At 39.1% G+C, this 14,754-nt stretch overlaps 1 protein-coding gene across 2 annotated transcripts in view; it reads right to left on the reverse strand.

Moving 5' to 3' along the window:
• Window positions 1-14,754, reverse strand: part of TM2D1 (TM2 domain containing 1) — a 58,369-nt gene that overhangs the window by 26,541 nt on the left and 17,074 nt on the right. Inside the window, exons 4-5 of one of the 2 annotated variants that reach the window (XM_075556980.1) lie at window positions 11,508-11,599; window positions 107-180 (exon numbers count right to left, since the gene is read on the reverse strand). In XM_075556980.1, the coding sequence (XP_075413095.1) occupies window positions 107-180; window positions 11,508-11,599 (166 nt within the window). Of the gene's footprint in view, window positions 1-106; window positions 181-2,561; window positions 9,515-11,507; window positions 11,600-14,754 lie in introns of those variants that run through there. The other variant, XM_075556990.1, reaches the window with a different exon arrangement.

Below are 14,754 nucleotides of genomic sequence, written 5' to 3' on the forward strand. Positions count from 1 at the left end.
ATTCCTATTTGCTTTCTAAAATAAACAAACTCAAAATTTACTAGGAGATCACAGGCTCAAATTTGAATGTACAATTAGTTCATCTTCTTCAATGAAACTAACTTACCTGCATTGAAATTAGAATGAAATCAATTAGGCTTCCAATTCCACAAAACCCTACAGTACAAAACTTTAACAAACCTACAAAGGAAAACAACGTTATTTACAGTTTGCAAAGTCTTATAAATAGTAAAAAAAATATTTTAATATAAAGAATATAAAACCAACACTTTAAAATCAAAAATTAATTTGAAGATATGACAAAAAATTTAAGAAACATGTATATAGGAAAGACACAAAATAATTTCTAATTCATTTGACAAATAAGTATTAGAAAGTAAAAGAAATATTCAATGCAATCTTAAAAAAACTTCTTAAAAGGCTTAAAGAAAGAAACCTTTAAATCTCAGTAAGCTATGATTTGGAACATCTTTTAACCCTAGTATCCTATTTAGATTTTAACATACATTTTCAGTCCAAAGTTTAAATACAGAAAGATTATCATGCCCATAGAAAATAAATCAGAAAAAACACTTATCTTCAAGTAGAATGCAAAACTTATTAGTAAACCAATTAGTTTGATTTTTTTTTCTCTGTAAAGCAACTCACTTCTTTTCATCTCTTTAATCAAAATAATCAATTCTGTGCTGGGTCCTACACATATTATATTGGCTTTCTTACCAACCCAAGAATTAAGATACTAAAATGGCTAACTGAGCACATCATCCAGGGGTTCTACAAAGATAATACTCAAAACCACGATGATGGAATTAGAAGAATCAGAAATGACGGGGGAGAAGGGTGAATAATTTCTCTTCTATATTTAGACCTGAGATGCTTTTAAGAATCAAGATAAATAGGAGGAAACAAGACCTTTCATGAAAGGTAGCTCTGAACATCAACTACAAATAGCTGTCGGCGGACATCATGAGAGTGGATGAGAACACCTTGGACATACATAAATCCTATTGAAACACATAGGTAAATTAGATTATTTTTTCTCCTAGAATTAGTCATAAAACAGCCGAATAAGTATTAGGACAGCACATTTTGGAAACAACTATTAAACAATGGCTATGACAGAGAGTTGTTTTCCATTGTCTTCGAAAGTTATTGCCTATCTAAGCCAAGTTGCCATTGAGCAGATTGCAATCATGGTGGCCACATGAATATCAGAGTAGAATTGTGCTCCCCTGAGTTTTCAGTGGTTGGATTTTTGGAAGTAGCCAGGCCTTTCTGCCAAGGTCCCTTTGGGTGGACTTCACCTTCCAAGCATGTTAACTGGCTGTACCCCTTGGAGTCTTCATGACCTACCTCACATTTTGCATGTTTATTATCAGTCTGAAGAACTGATAATAAGACAGACATTTTTATCTGTTTTCTTTATTGCTGTGTACTTAATACCTAGAGTAGGAACTGACACATAGTATATGCTTACACTTTTTGAAAGAATGAAAATAATTTTCTCTTACCTTTTGTCTTTCCTAAAGCACTCACGAAGCATGATTTTTCATTCGTTATCTTATACAATAGTTCTTTTTCGTATTAGTCTCATTCTGTTAAAATTGCCCAAAGACACTCTGCTGAGATTTTATCCACCCTGTATGTTTCTGAAATGCACCTCTCTGCACATCATGTTTCAGTATAAATTTGGAAATATCCCTTCTTCAATTAACCTAAAGAGCATTAGAAATAACCCAGAGAGTTATGCCCTTAATGAACTGCCAGTCTGTGAAGAAAAGGAACCTGTGAGGGCGTTGGAGCTTGCTGCGCCCTCTTGCAGGGGTGCACTGGTACAGCTCATCTCCTCTTTCAGGGAAGTCTGCCCTAACGTGCCCATCCAAACATGATGCTCCCCAACGACCCAGAGACTTCGGTACCAAAACTCAGAAAATTCACTCTCAAGTTGATTCCAATGCAGAGCAATCCTATGGGACAGAGTAGAATTGTTCCTGTGGGTTTCCCAAACTGTAACTCTTTAGAGAAGTTACATCTTTCTCCAAGGAGCAGCTGGTGGTTTTGAACTGCTAACCTTGATCTTAGCACAACTCACTATACCACCAGGGCTCAACGACTCTAGTGCAACTCCCCTATTTCCTTTCTAATGCTCATTGTACATCTCTACCAGTCTCATTTATCTGTTTGCTCATTCACTGTATCATTATCCAAAACGTAAATTCCTAAAGGCCGGGGCCTTATCTGTCTTGTACAAATTGATACCCTGGACAGTATCTGACAGAAAATGAAATATTTGTTGCATGAATATGAAAATTTTTAAAATTCTCTAGGGAGTAATGTCTTTAAAAATTAAGGCACAACTATGTACAATTTCTGCAAAGCGATACTGTGCAATTTCAAACAACTGGGAATAGAAATTTCATCTGATTCAGCAATCCATATATATATATATATATATATATATATATATATATATATATATATATATATTGTGTTCGGGCTTTTACTTCTTTATATATATATATCCTAACGAAGTAAAAGCCCGAACACAAAAGACATATGCATACCATGTTCACCACAGCACTGCTCACAATAGCAGAAAGTTGAAAACAGCCCACATGCCCCTCAGTAGAAGACTAGATAAACAAACTGAGGTAGGTACATACAGTGCAATACTAGGCATCGCTAAACAAGGATGCGACCACAAACCCTTCAAGACGATGGACAGACCTAGAGAACAATTATGCTGTGTGAAATCAGTCAATCGCAAAAAAAAAAACAACAACAAATGTTGTATTTGACCACTACTATAAGAATAAAAACCAAGACAAATCTGCATATCAAAGGGAAAGTTCCCAGGGGAGGAAGGGCAAGTGTGGGAAAATGAAGCACCACACTGGGTTTTCACTATTAACTTGTGTGAAAGGGAGGATGGGGGCCCTTAGAGGGAGAGATAAGGGAAGAGGGGGGGGGTTACAATACAGAAGGGGGTGGGGTGAGTGGTTTGAACTACTAAATGTATAGTTGTTCTAACATGTAAACACCTCCAACCTAATTCACAATAAAGATTTTAAAAAATTAAGCTATATCTAACAATAGGATAGAATGCTATAGTCATTTAAAATAATGCTATAGGAGGAAATTTATTGGCAAAATAGTGTGACCACACCCAAAACAAAAGATGAAAATAATGATTCCCTTAAACTCTGCTATCCTTTTTTATTATTAATCATTTTATTGGGAAGTTCTTACAAATCTTATAACAATCCACCGTTCAATTGTATTATGCACACAAACGTTGCCATCAACATTTCCAAAACATTTTCTTTCTACTTGAGCTCTGGTATCAGCTCTTCTTTTTCCCCCCTCCCTCCTCCACCCTCCCACATCCTTGATCAATTATATATTATTATTGTTATTTCATGTCTTACACTGTCCATTGTCTCCCTTCACGTACATTTCTGTTACTCATCCCCCCTGGGTTTCCCTTCAACCCTACTCCCACCCAAATCTCCCTACCCTCAAGATACCACTACTCTCACTACTGTTCCTGAGGGTTTTATCTGTCCTGAATTCCAGATATCAAGAGCTCTTATCTGCACCAATGTGTGTACTTAGGTCTAGCTGAATTTTTAAGGTAGAACTGGGTCGTGGCAGTAGGGAGAGGAAGCATTCAGAGGAATGATGTGTGTTTCATCGGAGCTATACTGCACCCTGGTTGAATCATCCCTTCCTTGAAACCCCTCTGTGGGGCCATGTCCACTTGTCTACATGGGCTTTGGGTCTCCACACTAAACCTCCTCTTTTACATTGATATAAATGCTTGTTTGGGATCTTCTGATACCTGATAACCTGATGCCATCGACACCTCATGACCACACAGCTTGTGTGCTTCTTCTAAGTGGGTTTTATTTGCTTCCCTGCTAGGTTAAACTCTGCTATTCTGAAGAATCTCTTTTAAAGATTCTTCAGAAAAACTAGCATTAACCATTCCTACTACGTTCCAGTATTAGATAAGGAGTAACCTATTTGGATATTGGTAAATGCTACCTGCTCCTAGAGTGTACATTTTTACAGAAAGTACGAAACAGATCCAAGCTAATATTTTAACATTTAAAGCCCTGGCAAATGAGTCTACAGTAACAGTACTGCAGAAAGAAGGGGGTGAGCAGGGCAGCAAGGAGATTACAAAAAGCCATTATCTTGATTGTGGTGGTTTCACACAGGTATGAACATACTGTACATTTTAGTGTACAACTGTGCATATCAATTTTCAAATCTGTGTGCTTTGATGTATTTCACTTATACTTCATTAAAGCTGCTTAAAAATCATAAGGAATTGATAGTTTACAAACAATGAAAACTTGAATGATTAAACTCATTTCAATGATTTCATCTAATCTTACTCCAAACCGAGGGTGTCAACTATGGTCTATAAACCTAAGGGGCTTCAAAAAGTTCTTGGGAAATTCCATTATCTTTTCATTCCGTTTTCCATGAACTTTTTGAAGTCCACTCCTATTTCTACCAATCTAAGGTCATACAGTTGCTAATACAGCTATCTAAGTCGAGAGAGCAGCCCCTGGAAAAGGCATCACACTCGGTAAGGTGGAGGGTCAATGGAACAGCAATTGACCCAGTGGCTGCAACAACTGGGCTCACACACAACAACACCTGTGAGCAAGGTGCAGGACTAGGCAGTGTTTTGTTCTCTGGTGCAGAGGGTCTCCCTGAGTCAGGCCTGACTCAAGGACACCTAACAGCAGCAACATTGGTTTTAGTCCTTGAGTTGATAAAGACAGGAACTGCTCCCTAGGATTTCCAAGACTGTCAATCTTTATGCCAGTAGAGAACCTCATCTTTCTCAAACTGCTGGTCTTGAGATTAGAAGCCCAAGATGTAACCAACTACACTGCCAAGGTTCTCTCAAATCTAAAGGTCAACATATTATATAAGAGAGACAGAGGTGAAGAATTTAAAAGAGTGCATAAGGTATGGTGATCATTTGATAAAGAGCACTGCTGCTAGTTTGGGTACTCTAACTCCTTATGATAACTGAGAGAGTCAGACTATAAATTCAAATTCCTCAATGTAGCATCATCTAGCCTAGCTTCATCTCTTGCTGCTTCCTCTTTCATAGATTATAGTCAAACAAACTATCCAATGCTATCTTCCAATGAGCCATTCTCTTCTGTTTCCTTCAGCCAAGGCTGTATTTTTACTACACTATATTCTTAGAGCCCTGGTGGGGTAGTGGTTACACTTTGGGCCATGAACTACAGGGCCAACAGTCCAAAACCACCAGTGCCTCCTTAGGATCAAGATGGTTTCTATGGGGGATGAGCGATGGGGAGGAAGGGGGATTCCAGGAGTGATCTCTGACAGTGGGCGGAGGGGGGGGGCACTAGAACTGATAGTGACTGCACAGTTTATTTATAAGGTGGAATGTCCATGGACAGGAGGCTCTAAGACAGATGTGATGCTTGTAAAACGCCGCTTCATGTGACTGAATGATTGAACTGTTCAACTGTAGGATATGTAAAGTGTGTGCCAATAAAACTGTTGTGAAAAAAAGTTACAGTTTCAGAAACCCACTGGAGCAGTTCTACCGTGTCTTACAGGGTCACTCTGATTCACAACTGATTCAATGGCAGTGAGAGTGAATGGGTATTATTGTGTCTTAGGGTCCCTGGTGGTGCTTTGGGTTAGGATTTGGGCTATTAATAAAAGCAAGATTGGTGGTTCCAACCTACCAGCTGCTCCACACGAGAAAGATGAGACTCTGTGCCCCCATAAAGTTGTAGTGTCTTGGAAATCCTATATAGGGATGCTCTGAGTTACAATCAACTTGATGGCACTGGACTTGTTTGGTTTTTTTGGGTTTATGCTCTGCTTTAAAGCTTGTCTGGTCTCTACTCCATGCTTTCCTATCCTCTAGCTAACTCCCAATCATCTTTCAAAGCTTAGATTAGATGTTCCTGCTTCTGGAAAATTTCCTTTAAACTCCCAAGAAGAATTCACTGCCATTCTAGGGGCCCTCGGTCTCAGAACAGTACCTATCGCATGGTACAATTCATCCTATATTTACGTGTCTGTTTTCCCGTATCCTTCTGTGAGCAACCAAAAGGTAGGGCTGTTCCATCTTCACAGCTGGTATCATGTTGCTCTTCGGAGACGCTGAGTGGTGCAAAGTGACCCGGGCACAACACAACAAAGCACTGCACGCACCATTTTCACAATTGCTCTTATGTTGGAGCACACTGCTGCAGTCATTCTGTCAACCCATCTGGTCTAGGGTCGTCCTCTTTCTCACTGTCCCTCTACTTCTCCAAGCATGATGTCTTTTCGTGACAACACCTCCGAAGTACGTGAAATGAATTTTCACAAGCCTCACCTCTAGCATTTTAGGTAATGTAATACCTCATATAAAATAGGAAGGCATTCATGTACAACTATTTTCACTTTGATTGAACTATTGGATTGTATGATTTGTGAATTATATGCCATTAAAACTGTTTAAAATAAATTAGTCATTCCATTTGACTACTGATGAAAAACATTACATCAACCTTATTTGCAAACAAACTCTGATCAACTTGAATCCCACAAAGCAGTCCACATTCCATACAGTCTTTATTAAGCCAATACTGATCACTACTCTTCTGGCTTTTGAATAGGACACCAGTTCTTGAAAAGACAGATATTTTTAAACTACCCAAAGTAGACTTTTATATACCTAGTGTGTTACACATTGGGCTGCTAACCACAAGGTCAGCAGTTCAAACAACCAGCTACTCTCCAGGAGAAAGATGGGGCTTTCTACTCCTATAAAGAGTTACAGTCTTGGAAACCCACAGGGGTAGTTCTACCCTGTGCAGCAGGGCCACTATAAGTCAGAATCCACTCAACGGCAGTGAGTGTGGTTTCCAGTTTTGATAAAAAAAGTATTAAGTTTCTGTACAGATCCCATTTACTGTAAAAAAAGAATATCAGCTTTTGCTTCTTTTTTTTAAGTTCTAAAAAAATCAGGAAAGACCCATATTTATTTTGAATCATTATTCTTATATATACATTCTCTCAAAAATGTACACTGCCAGATGGCTACATTAATACATCTCATGTTTAAATTGTACTTTACTTTGGGTCTTAGTAACTTAAACTTTACAGTTTAAAATCACACATTAATAACAGGATTTATATAGCTAAAAAATAAAAAGAACAGAGATTAATTTTTTATATTTCTTGCTTCTTTACAGGTTGGATCTTGCAAACGTTTTTCTCCCTGCCTAACCACTTTAAAGGAGGAGGATTATTTGACACTGAGGCTGTTGTTTACCCAACCACAGTGTTCTACAATGATCTGGTAATGGGGTACTTCTTTTCCTAGTGTGTCTGTACCTTATCTGAGGAAAGTTTAACTTTGCAAATCCCTCTATTTGTCCTATAATATGTTGACGCCACAGACCAGTTCAAACTGGCACCTTCAAACCTAAAAGGACTACAATAACCAAAGTTTTAATATCTGGGCTTAAAACACGCAAAACTGTTATTCTCAAAAACAATAACTTTAAAAACTGAAATGAAGACCACTCGGAAAAGAGATTATCTTTCCTGTTAACTGCATCCAAAAGAGCTATTATCTCTGAGAATCCATAATCTTTTCATGCTACAAACGGGCATATAAAATGTTAGTTATTGCTTATTAAAAAAACACAGATGTTAACAGAGTTAAAATATAAAAACAGATTGTGTTAGACTAAGACTTAAGTGAAACAGGCTCTCACCTAAAGCAGCAGTAGTATATTGAACAATAACTCAGTTAAGGTAATAAAGGTATTATATACATGCAAGGGAGCTTCAAAAAGTATGTAAAAATCCATGATCTTTTAAATCCATTTTTCCACACTCTTTGAAACTCCTTTGTATAACTATACATACATATATATAAATTAGTAGTGATTGTATGCCAAAAAGAAACTTGAAATTCTTAGAAAGAGAATTTTTTCTAGAAGCTATTTTTAGATCTTAACAGATTTTATTCAACTCCTCCCTCCTACCTTCACATGCTCTTGTTTAATCTCAGGGAAAATTGATATAATGAAGCATTACGTGCAGCACTAAACTCCATAAACATAGTAAGTTGCACACCTGCATGATTTACATTACTTATGCTGTTCCTCTAAGAACCCACATTAAGGAAGTGCATTAAAAATCTGCACATAAATAGTACTGCTTTTAAGAATGTGGAAAAAAATTCTTAATAGGAAAAATAAAATGTTTACTCTATCTGTAGCTACTTATACATTGTACTATCCAGTTTAGATATTTTCAATTGCTACTATTAACTTTTATAAACTTACACTTTTTTTCCTCTTCCTCCATAATTTTCTGCCGACCTCTTTCTTATTCCTTTCCCCTAAATCAAGTGTGTCTACCTTCTACTTAGTCATTTCCTTTCCCATTGCTCTTTGCAGGTGAGTCAATTCCAACTTACAGTGGCCCTATAGGACAGGGTAGAACTTAGAAGCTCCCCTTGAAGTTCTCAAAGGGTAACTCTTAAGGAAGCCTCCTCTTTCTCCCTCAGAGCAGCCTGGTGGTTTCAAACGGCTGACCGTGTGGTTAAGCTAAACTCATAACCAACAGATTTCCTCTCCTACCCCTAGGAACCATCACATGTTTCTTTTAGTGTGACAACTTTTTGACTTTTTATCATACTGGTTTCATACAATATTTGTCCTTTCAAGACTAATTTCACTCAACATAATAGCACTCAAGCTTATCTATGGAATGAGGTGTTTTGCAGCAGGATCATTAGTCTTTAACACTGTTATATTCCATTGTGTGTATGTACCAGTTTATCTAGTCTTCCATTGATGAGCATTTAGGCCCATCTCTAACTATTCTAAACAGTGGTGTGATGAATGTGTGCGTACAGATGTCAATTTGTATTGCAGCTCTGATTTCTCTAATGTGTATACCGAGTACAGGGATTGTTGGATCACACAGTACTTCTATTTCCACCTTCTTAAGGAAGTGTTATATTGTTGCCCAATCACCCAAAGGCCCAAGTTGGAGTGGCTAAAGAAACAGAGAGACCTGCTTTGGATGGCTTCCCCATTGCCCTAGGAATGGGAGAGGGGGGAGTGTGCTCGGCTTTTCACTTGGGCAGCTCAGAGGCCTTTGGGGTACCCTCTGTATGGGTTTAGCCGTGTGTTGGAAGCGACAATGATTGCTATAGTGAGTCCCATAGAAGCGCTGTTGTTCTAGTATTCAAGCCGGGGCTACTGCACCGAACTCCTTTCAGCTTCCTCTGACACCAGCCTCCCTCCATTCTAAGTCAGTTTCCACACAGCCTCAATACTATCTTCTTGAAAAATAAATCTGACCTGGACATTTCTCTGCTTAAAAATTCATGTGTACACAGTTATGTCCAAATTCCATAGTGAGACACTCAAAGTTGTAGACATAAAGACCACAGCTGTCCGGATGACTTCATCTCCTCCTAATATCATCCCGCCTGCAAGGAAAATAGGATAAAACTCCTTTACTGTCGGGTTGAGTCCGAGTCATGATAACCCCATGTATTATGATCTGTAAGGTTTTCTTGGCTGTATGTTTTACAAGGTGGATCATCAGCCCTTTCTTTCACAGTGCTGCTGGGCAGGTTTAAATTGTCAACCTTGAAGTAGGTATTTAAGCACATGCCTTTTGCACTAAGGGCCTTATAGTGACCCTGGCAATGTAGTGATTATGTGTTAGGCTGTTGACCACCATCCACCAGCTGCTCAACAGGAGAAAGATGAGGTTTCCCACTCCTGTAAAAAGTTATCACCTAAGAAACTCACAGGGGCAGTTCTACCCTGTCCTATAGGGCCGCTATGAATTGATATCAACTCAATTGCAGTGAATTTGGAGGGTTTTTGGAGGGGGGCCTTGTACTTCCTACAGCATGGACTGAATTATTCACTATTCTCCTAACACACACATTCTCTTTCTTCATACTCCTGTGCCTTATACATACTGATCCCCGTCACAACATATTCATCCTTCGACACCTGGTTCAAATATCATCGCATCGGAGACGGCCGCCCTCACGCCTCCACAGACTGAATCTGTCCTCTCTCTGTGTTCTCACGTCCCTTCAATATGGTTCTGTCCTAGTGCTGTATTTTAAACCAGACTAGAAACATCCTTTAAAAAGATTTTATTTCACATTTACTCTCTTCCTAGCCAATGTGCAAAGTGATCTCATCTTCATTCCCACATAAGTCACTAGTAAGCAATTTAGTTACTTACTTGGCATATAGAAAATATTGAATAAATGTTTGCTGATTGCATCCATTAATATAGATATTTGATGTTAAAACCCAGAACTCCAGGTAAGGCTGTCAGAAACACCCCTCCCCATCCCACCAACCCCAAGTGAAGAATCCTTTCTGATTTCTGGTGGGTATCAGCATGGAAAGACTAAGAGTCATCACTCCTTAGCTAACAAATGGAGATCTATGAACGTGAAATCTGTTCAGCGAGGGCTAATACAGAGGCAAGCGCCACAGAAAATACAGTGTGATTTCTGAAGCCAGTTAGCATGGGTTCATGTTCAGGTTACTAGCTGAGTGTCCTTGGGTAAATCTTCTAATCTCATGACAATTTCCCTACCAAAAGCCAAATCTAACAAGAAATGTGTCACAGAATAAATCCAGGACACTAGCCTGAGGAAAATCTTTAACCTCTTTGTGGACAATTTCCCTCCTCGTTACAGAGGATGATAAAATCAGAGTTCCAAGGTTTAAATCAGGTTGGGCACATGAAAATATTACTAAACAAAAGCTCTAGCTAGAAGTAAACACTTTAGTAACCACTAGAAATTGTCGTAAACAAGAGAACTACTGCTAGGAGGCAGATGTGGGGGAGACTCGATGGAGATAAACCACGGCTCCCGATGCCAGCTGAGGCTGACCTACTGTGCCCTGCAGGTAGCCATTTCTGCAGGCAAGGTTACAGAGACAAAGGTGTCCACGCAGACGAAAAGTCTTGATTCGGAGTGGTGAGGAGTGACGTATGTTTCTTCATAGAACACGTAAGGAGAGCCCATGGTGAGTCTACACGAGCAGTGACTTTGTAGGTCTATTACCTGCAGAAAATACCTACTCTGTGTGGAGCATGTTTCCATCAAAGTAAAAATCCAGGAAAGGAGAGTCAGTATTTCTTTTGTTCTTATAAATCGTTTTATTGGGGGCTCTTACACTTCTTTTTTTTTTAATTTTTTAAATTTTTTTATTTTTTTGCTCTTACACTTCTTATATCAATCCATAGTCAGTATTTCTTACCAAAGCAGATTAATAGAGCTAACTGCTAGCTGTGTACTCACAGAAGATTGGCAGCCATTCAACTCCAGTTACAGAGAATTTCTAGACGTTAACAATATGTTGAGATTTAATTTGTAAGAATACATATATTTAACTAGGGTATATGTACCACAAGAATTTTTTAAAATAAAAAATACTTACCTAAGGCTGGGTACCCAAGGTAAAATCGATCTGCTCCTAGCCATCCAAGAAAGAGTGACAGAGCAACAGCCACTTTATATGAATACCCATTTCTGCACAAAATTAAAACCCAAGGGTCAAAGTCATGTATTTCTAACATAGGGACACTTAAGAAAACAAAACTGTTATCCTTTTGTTCCCACATTCATTCTTTCACTGCGTTTTGGAAGCCTGTTAGGTGCTGTGCACTATTTGACAAACCATTCCTGCCCCGGTGGAGCTTATATCTAGATGTGACAAGCAGTAAAACACAAACATATTTAAAGAGGTAGCATATTCTATGTTAGACAGTTCTATGTTAAGGGACAGAGACAGTGGAGCACAGTATATAGGTGATTCAGAGTGTCAGGGGTAGAGGTAAGGAACAGGCTTACTTTAAAAGGGAGTAACAAGGGTAAGCCTCAATGAGAAGATGATATTTGAGCAAAGTACAGAGAGTGAGAGTTAGCAACCCTGCCGCTAAGGGAAGTGTGTTCCAGTCAAAAGAAACAGCTAGTGCAGAAAGCTTAAGCGGTGTATATGGGGGCTATTCAGGAGGCCAATAACGAGAGAAGGGAAGAATATTAGCGAAGGAAGCTAGAGAGATAATGAAGAGGACAAGCAGACACTGCACAAGACCACTGTTACAAAACGCCAAGAAAGGGCTTCACATGAAAAAGGAAATTCTTGGATGGTTAGCAGAGGTGGGGGCAGGGGAGGGTAACAGACTAGAGGGAGACAAGTGCTAACTTGGGTGAAGGGGAAGGCAATGCACAGTACGAGGGAAGTCAGACAAAATGATGGAGGTAAAAAAGTAAAAATAATATATAAATTATCAAGGGTTCATGAGGGAGAGAGAGAGGGAGAGGGAAGGGAAAAATGAGGAGCCCATACCAAGGGCTCAAGTAGAAAGAAAATGTTTAGAAAATGATGATGGCAACAAATGAAAAATGTACCTGACACGATGGATGGATGTAATGGGATGTGATAAGAACAGTTCGAGTCCCCAATAAAGTGATTTTTTTAAATAATAAAAAATAAAAGATGGAGGCAGGAGAAAATACAGGATCATTAAAGAGCTAAAGGAAACAGACAAATATTGTTATATGCACAGTCCTACAATTGTGGTGATCTACAAGTAGATGCTTGGGTAGACATGCTGACTAAACACAGGTGGAAGAGGGAGAGTGGCTGGATACCTACAGATATACATAGGTTTGACAGAGGATATTTGTACATACTTATTTACTTCTGTTGCAGCTATACTTATGAATGTGATGAAGCATGCAAGGGACAGAGTTATGAAAACTTCTCAGGCTTAATGAACCATCTTGCGAGAATGAGTTGCTGGCCCTGGATGCCCAGTAATACAGTCTCAGAAGACACCAAGGCCAGTTGGTATAACTTAATCTGCAAAGGCAATGTTATGCATCCTAGTTTGGTGAATAATAACAGGCTTAAAAACTCGTACACAGTCATCTAAGGGGCAACTATTGGTCTCTCTCCATTTGGAGAAAAGGAGAAAGATTAAAATAGAAAGCCACATGGAAACAGTTAGTTCAGTGGACTAATGGACAATGTGAACAATATTCTCGGGAACTTTGAAAGCAGAACTAGCTGGTGCCTAGCAACCACTATTAATTGCTCTGAAAAGGATTACACTAGAACGTCCTGAAGAGGATGAAATATGTAAGAAGAGTTGAAACTTAAAAAAAGGAACAAGCATGCTGGTCATGTACCCGTGGAACCCCTCGAGAAAGTATATGTTCCTTAGCCACCCTTCAGGTCTGGAACTGACCGCACCCTCATGTTAGAATAATCTACCAATTAAGATCACAAGGGCAGCATTTAGGAAAGGAAAACTTTCAAAGGATGAATAAAGCAAGAAGAATAGAAAAAGAAAATACAGATAGGAAGTGAGAAAAGGACATTGAGGGCATCAAAATAATAAGTTGAAACAAAATATGAATTGTTGAACGTGAAACCGATGATCTGCTCTCTAAATCTTCAGCCACTTCATGATAGAAAGCTTAAAAAAATGAAAAGTTTAGAAAAGGGGAATGTTAAAGCCCATAAAACATTTAAGTCTTTGCTTGTGCTTTCTGTGATACCCACCAATGTAACGTGATCAAGTCCAAAATCAATGGGGGCTGGAGGGAGCTATGGACTGCCGTGTGTTGTGGGGGGCGGGGGGGCGTGTACAGGAAGAATAAGTATTTAATGAACAAATTCAAACTACCACAGGGAGCAAGAGAGTTTAAAGGCTATTATAATAATCCTGGTAATAAATAATAGTGGCTTGGTCGGAATGATAGTGTGAAGAGAGATCAGATTCTGGATGTATCTGAACTACAACCAGCTGGATTTACTGAGACGTGTTGTTGCTGTTGTCAGGTGTCATTGAGTAGGTTCTAACCCACAGGGACCCTATGTACAACAGAACCAACACTCACCATCCATCCCTGGCTCTAATGAGCACTCTGGCCGTGATTCTCCTGGGACAGATTTGCTTGTCTTCTCAGCAGCCTCTGATACGTTCACTATTCTTCTCCAGCACCACTATGCAAATGCATCGCCTTCAGTCCTCCTCACTGAATGGCCATCTTTCACATGCACAGGAGGCGATGGAAAATACCATGACTTGAGTCGGGCAGACCTTAGTCCTCAAAGCAATATCCTTGCTTTTCAACACTCTAAAGAAGTCTTGTACAGTAGATTTCCCTAATGCAACGTATCTTTTGATCTCTTGACTGTTGCTTCCATGAACGTTGATTGTGAATCCAAGCAAGACAAAATCCTTGAAAACTTCAACCTTTTCTCCATTTATCATGATGTTACTTATTGGTCCAGTCGTAAGGATTTTGGTCTTCTTTATATTGAGTTGTAATTCACACTGAAAGCAGCAACCTTTGATCTTCACCAGTAAGTGCTTCAAGTCCTCCTCACTTTCAATAATCAAGGTTGTCACCTGCATATTGCAGGGGGTGTAAAAGCCTTCCTTCAATCCTGATGCTGCATTCTTCTTCATATAACCCAACTTCTCTGATTCTTTGCTCAGGACACAGATGGGATAAGTAAGGTGAAAAGCTACAACCCTGACACACACCTTTCCTGATGTTACGCCAGGCAGTATTCCTTGTTCGGCTTGCACAACTGCCTCTTACTCAGTGTTCCCAACAGGAATTAGAGCGGTAACTTCGAAGGCTGTACAAACACCCATGCTGTATGC

The sequence above is a fragment of the Tenrec ecaudatus genome, chromosome 1, assembly GCF_050624435.1.
Source record: "Tenrec ecaudatus isolate mTenEca1 chromosome 1, mTenEca1.hap1, whole genome shotgun sequence".
NCBI classification, from domain to species: Eukaryota; Metazoa; Chordata; class Mammalia; order Afrosoricida; family Tenrecidae; genus Tenrec; species Tenrec ecaudatus.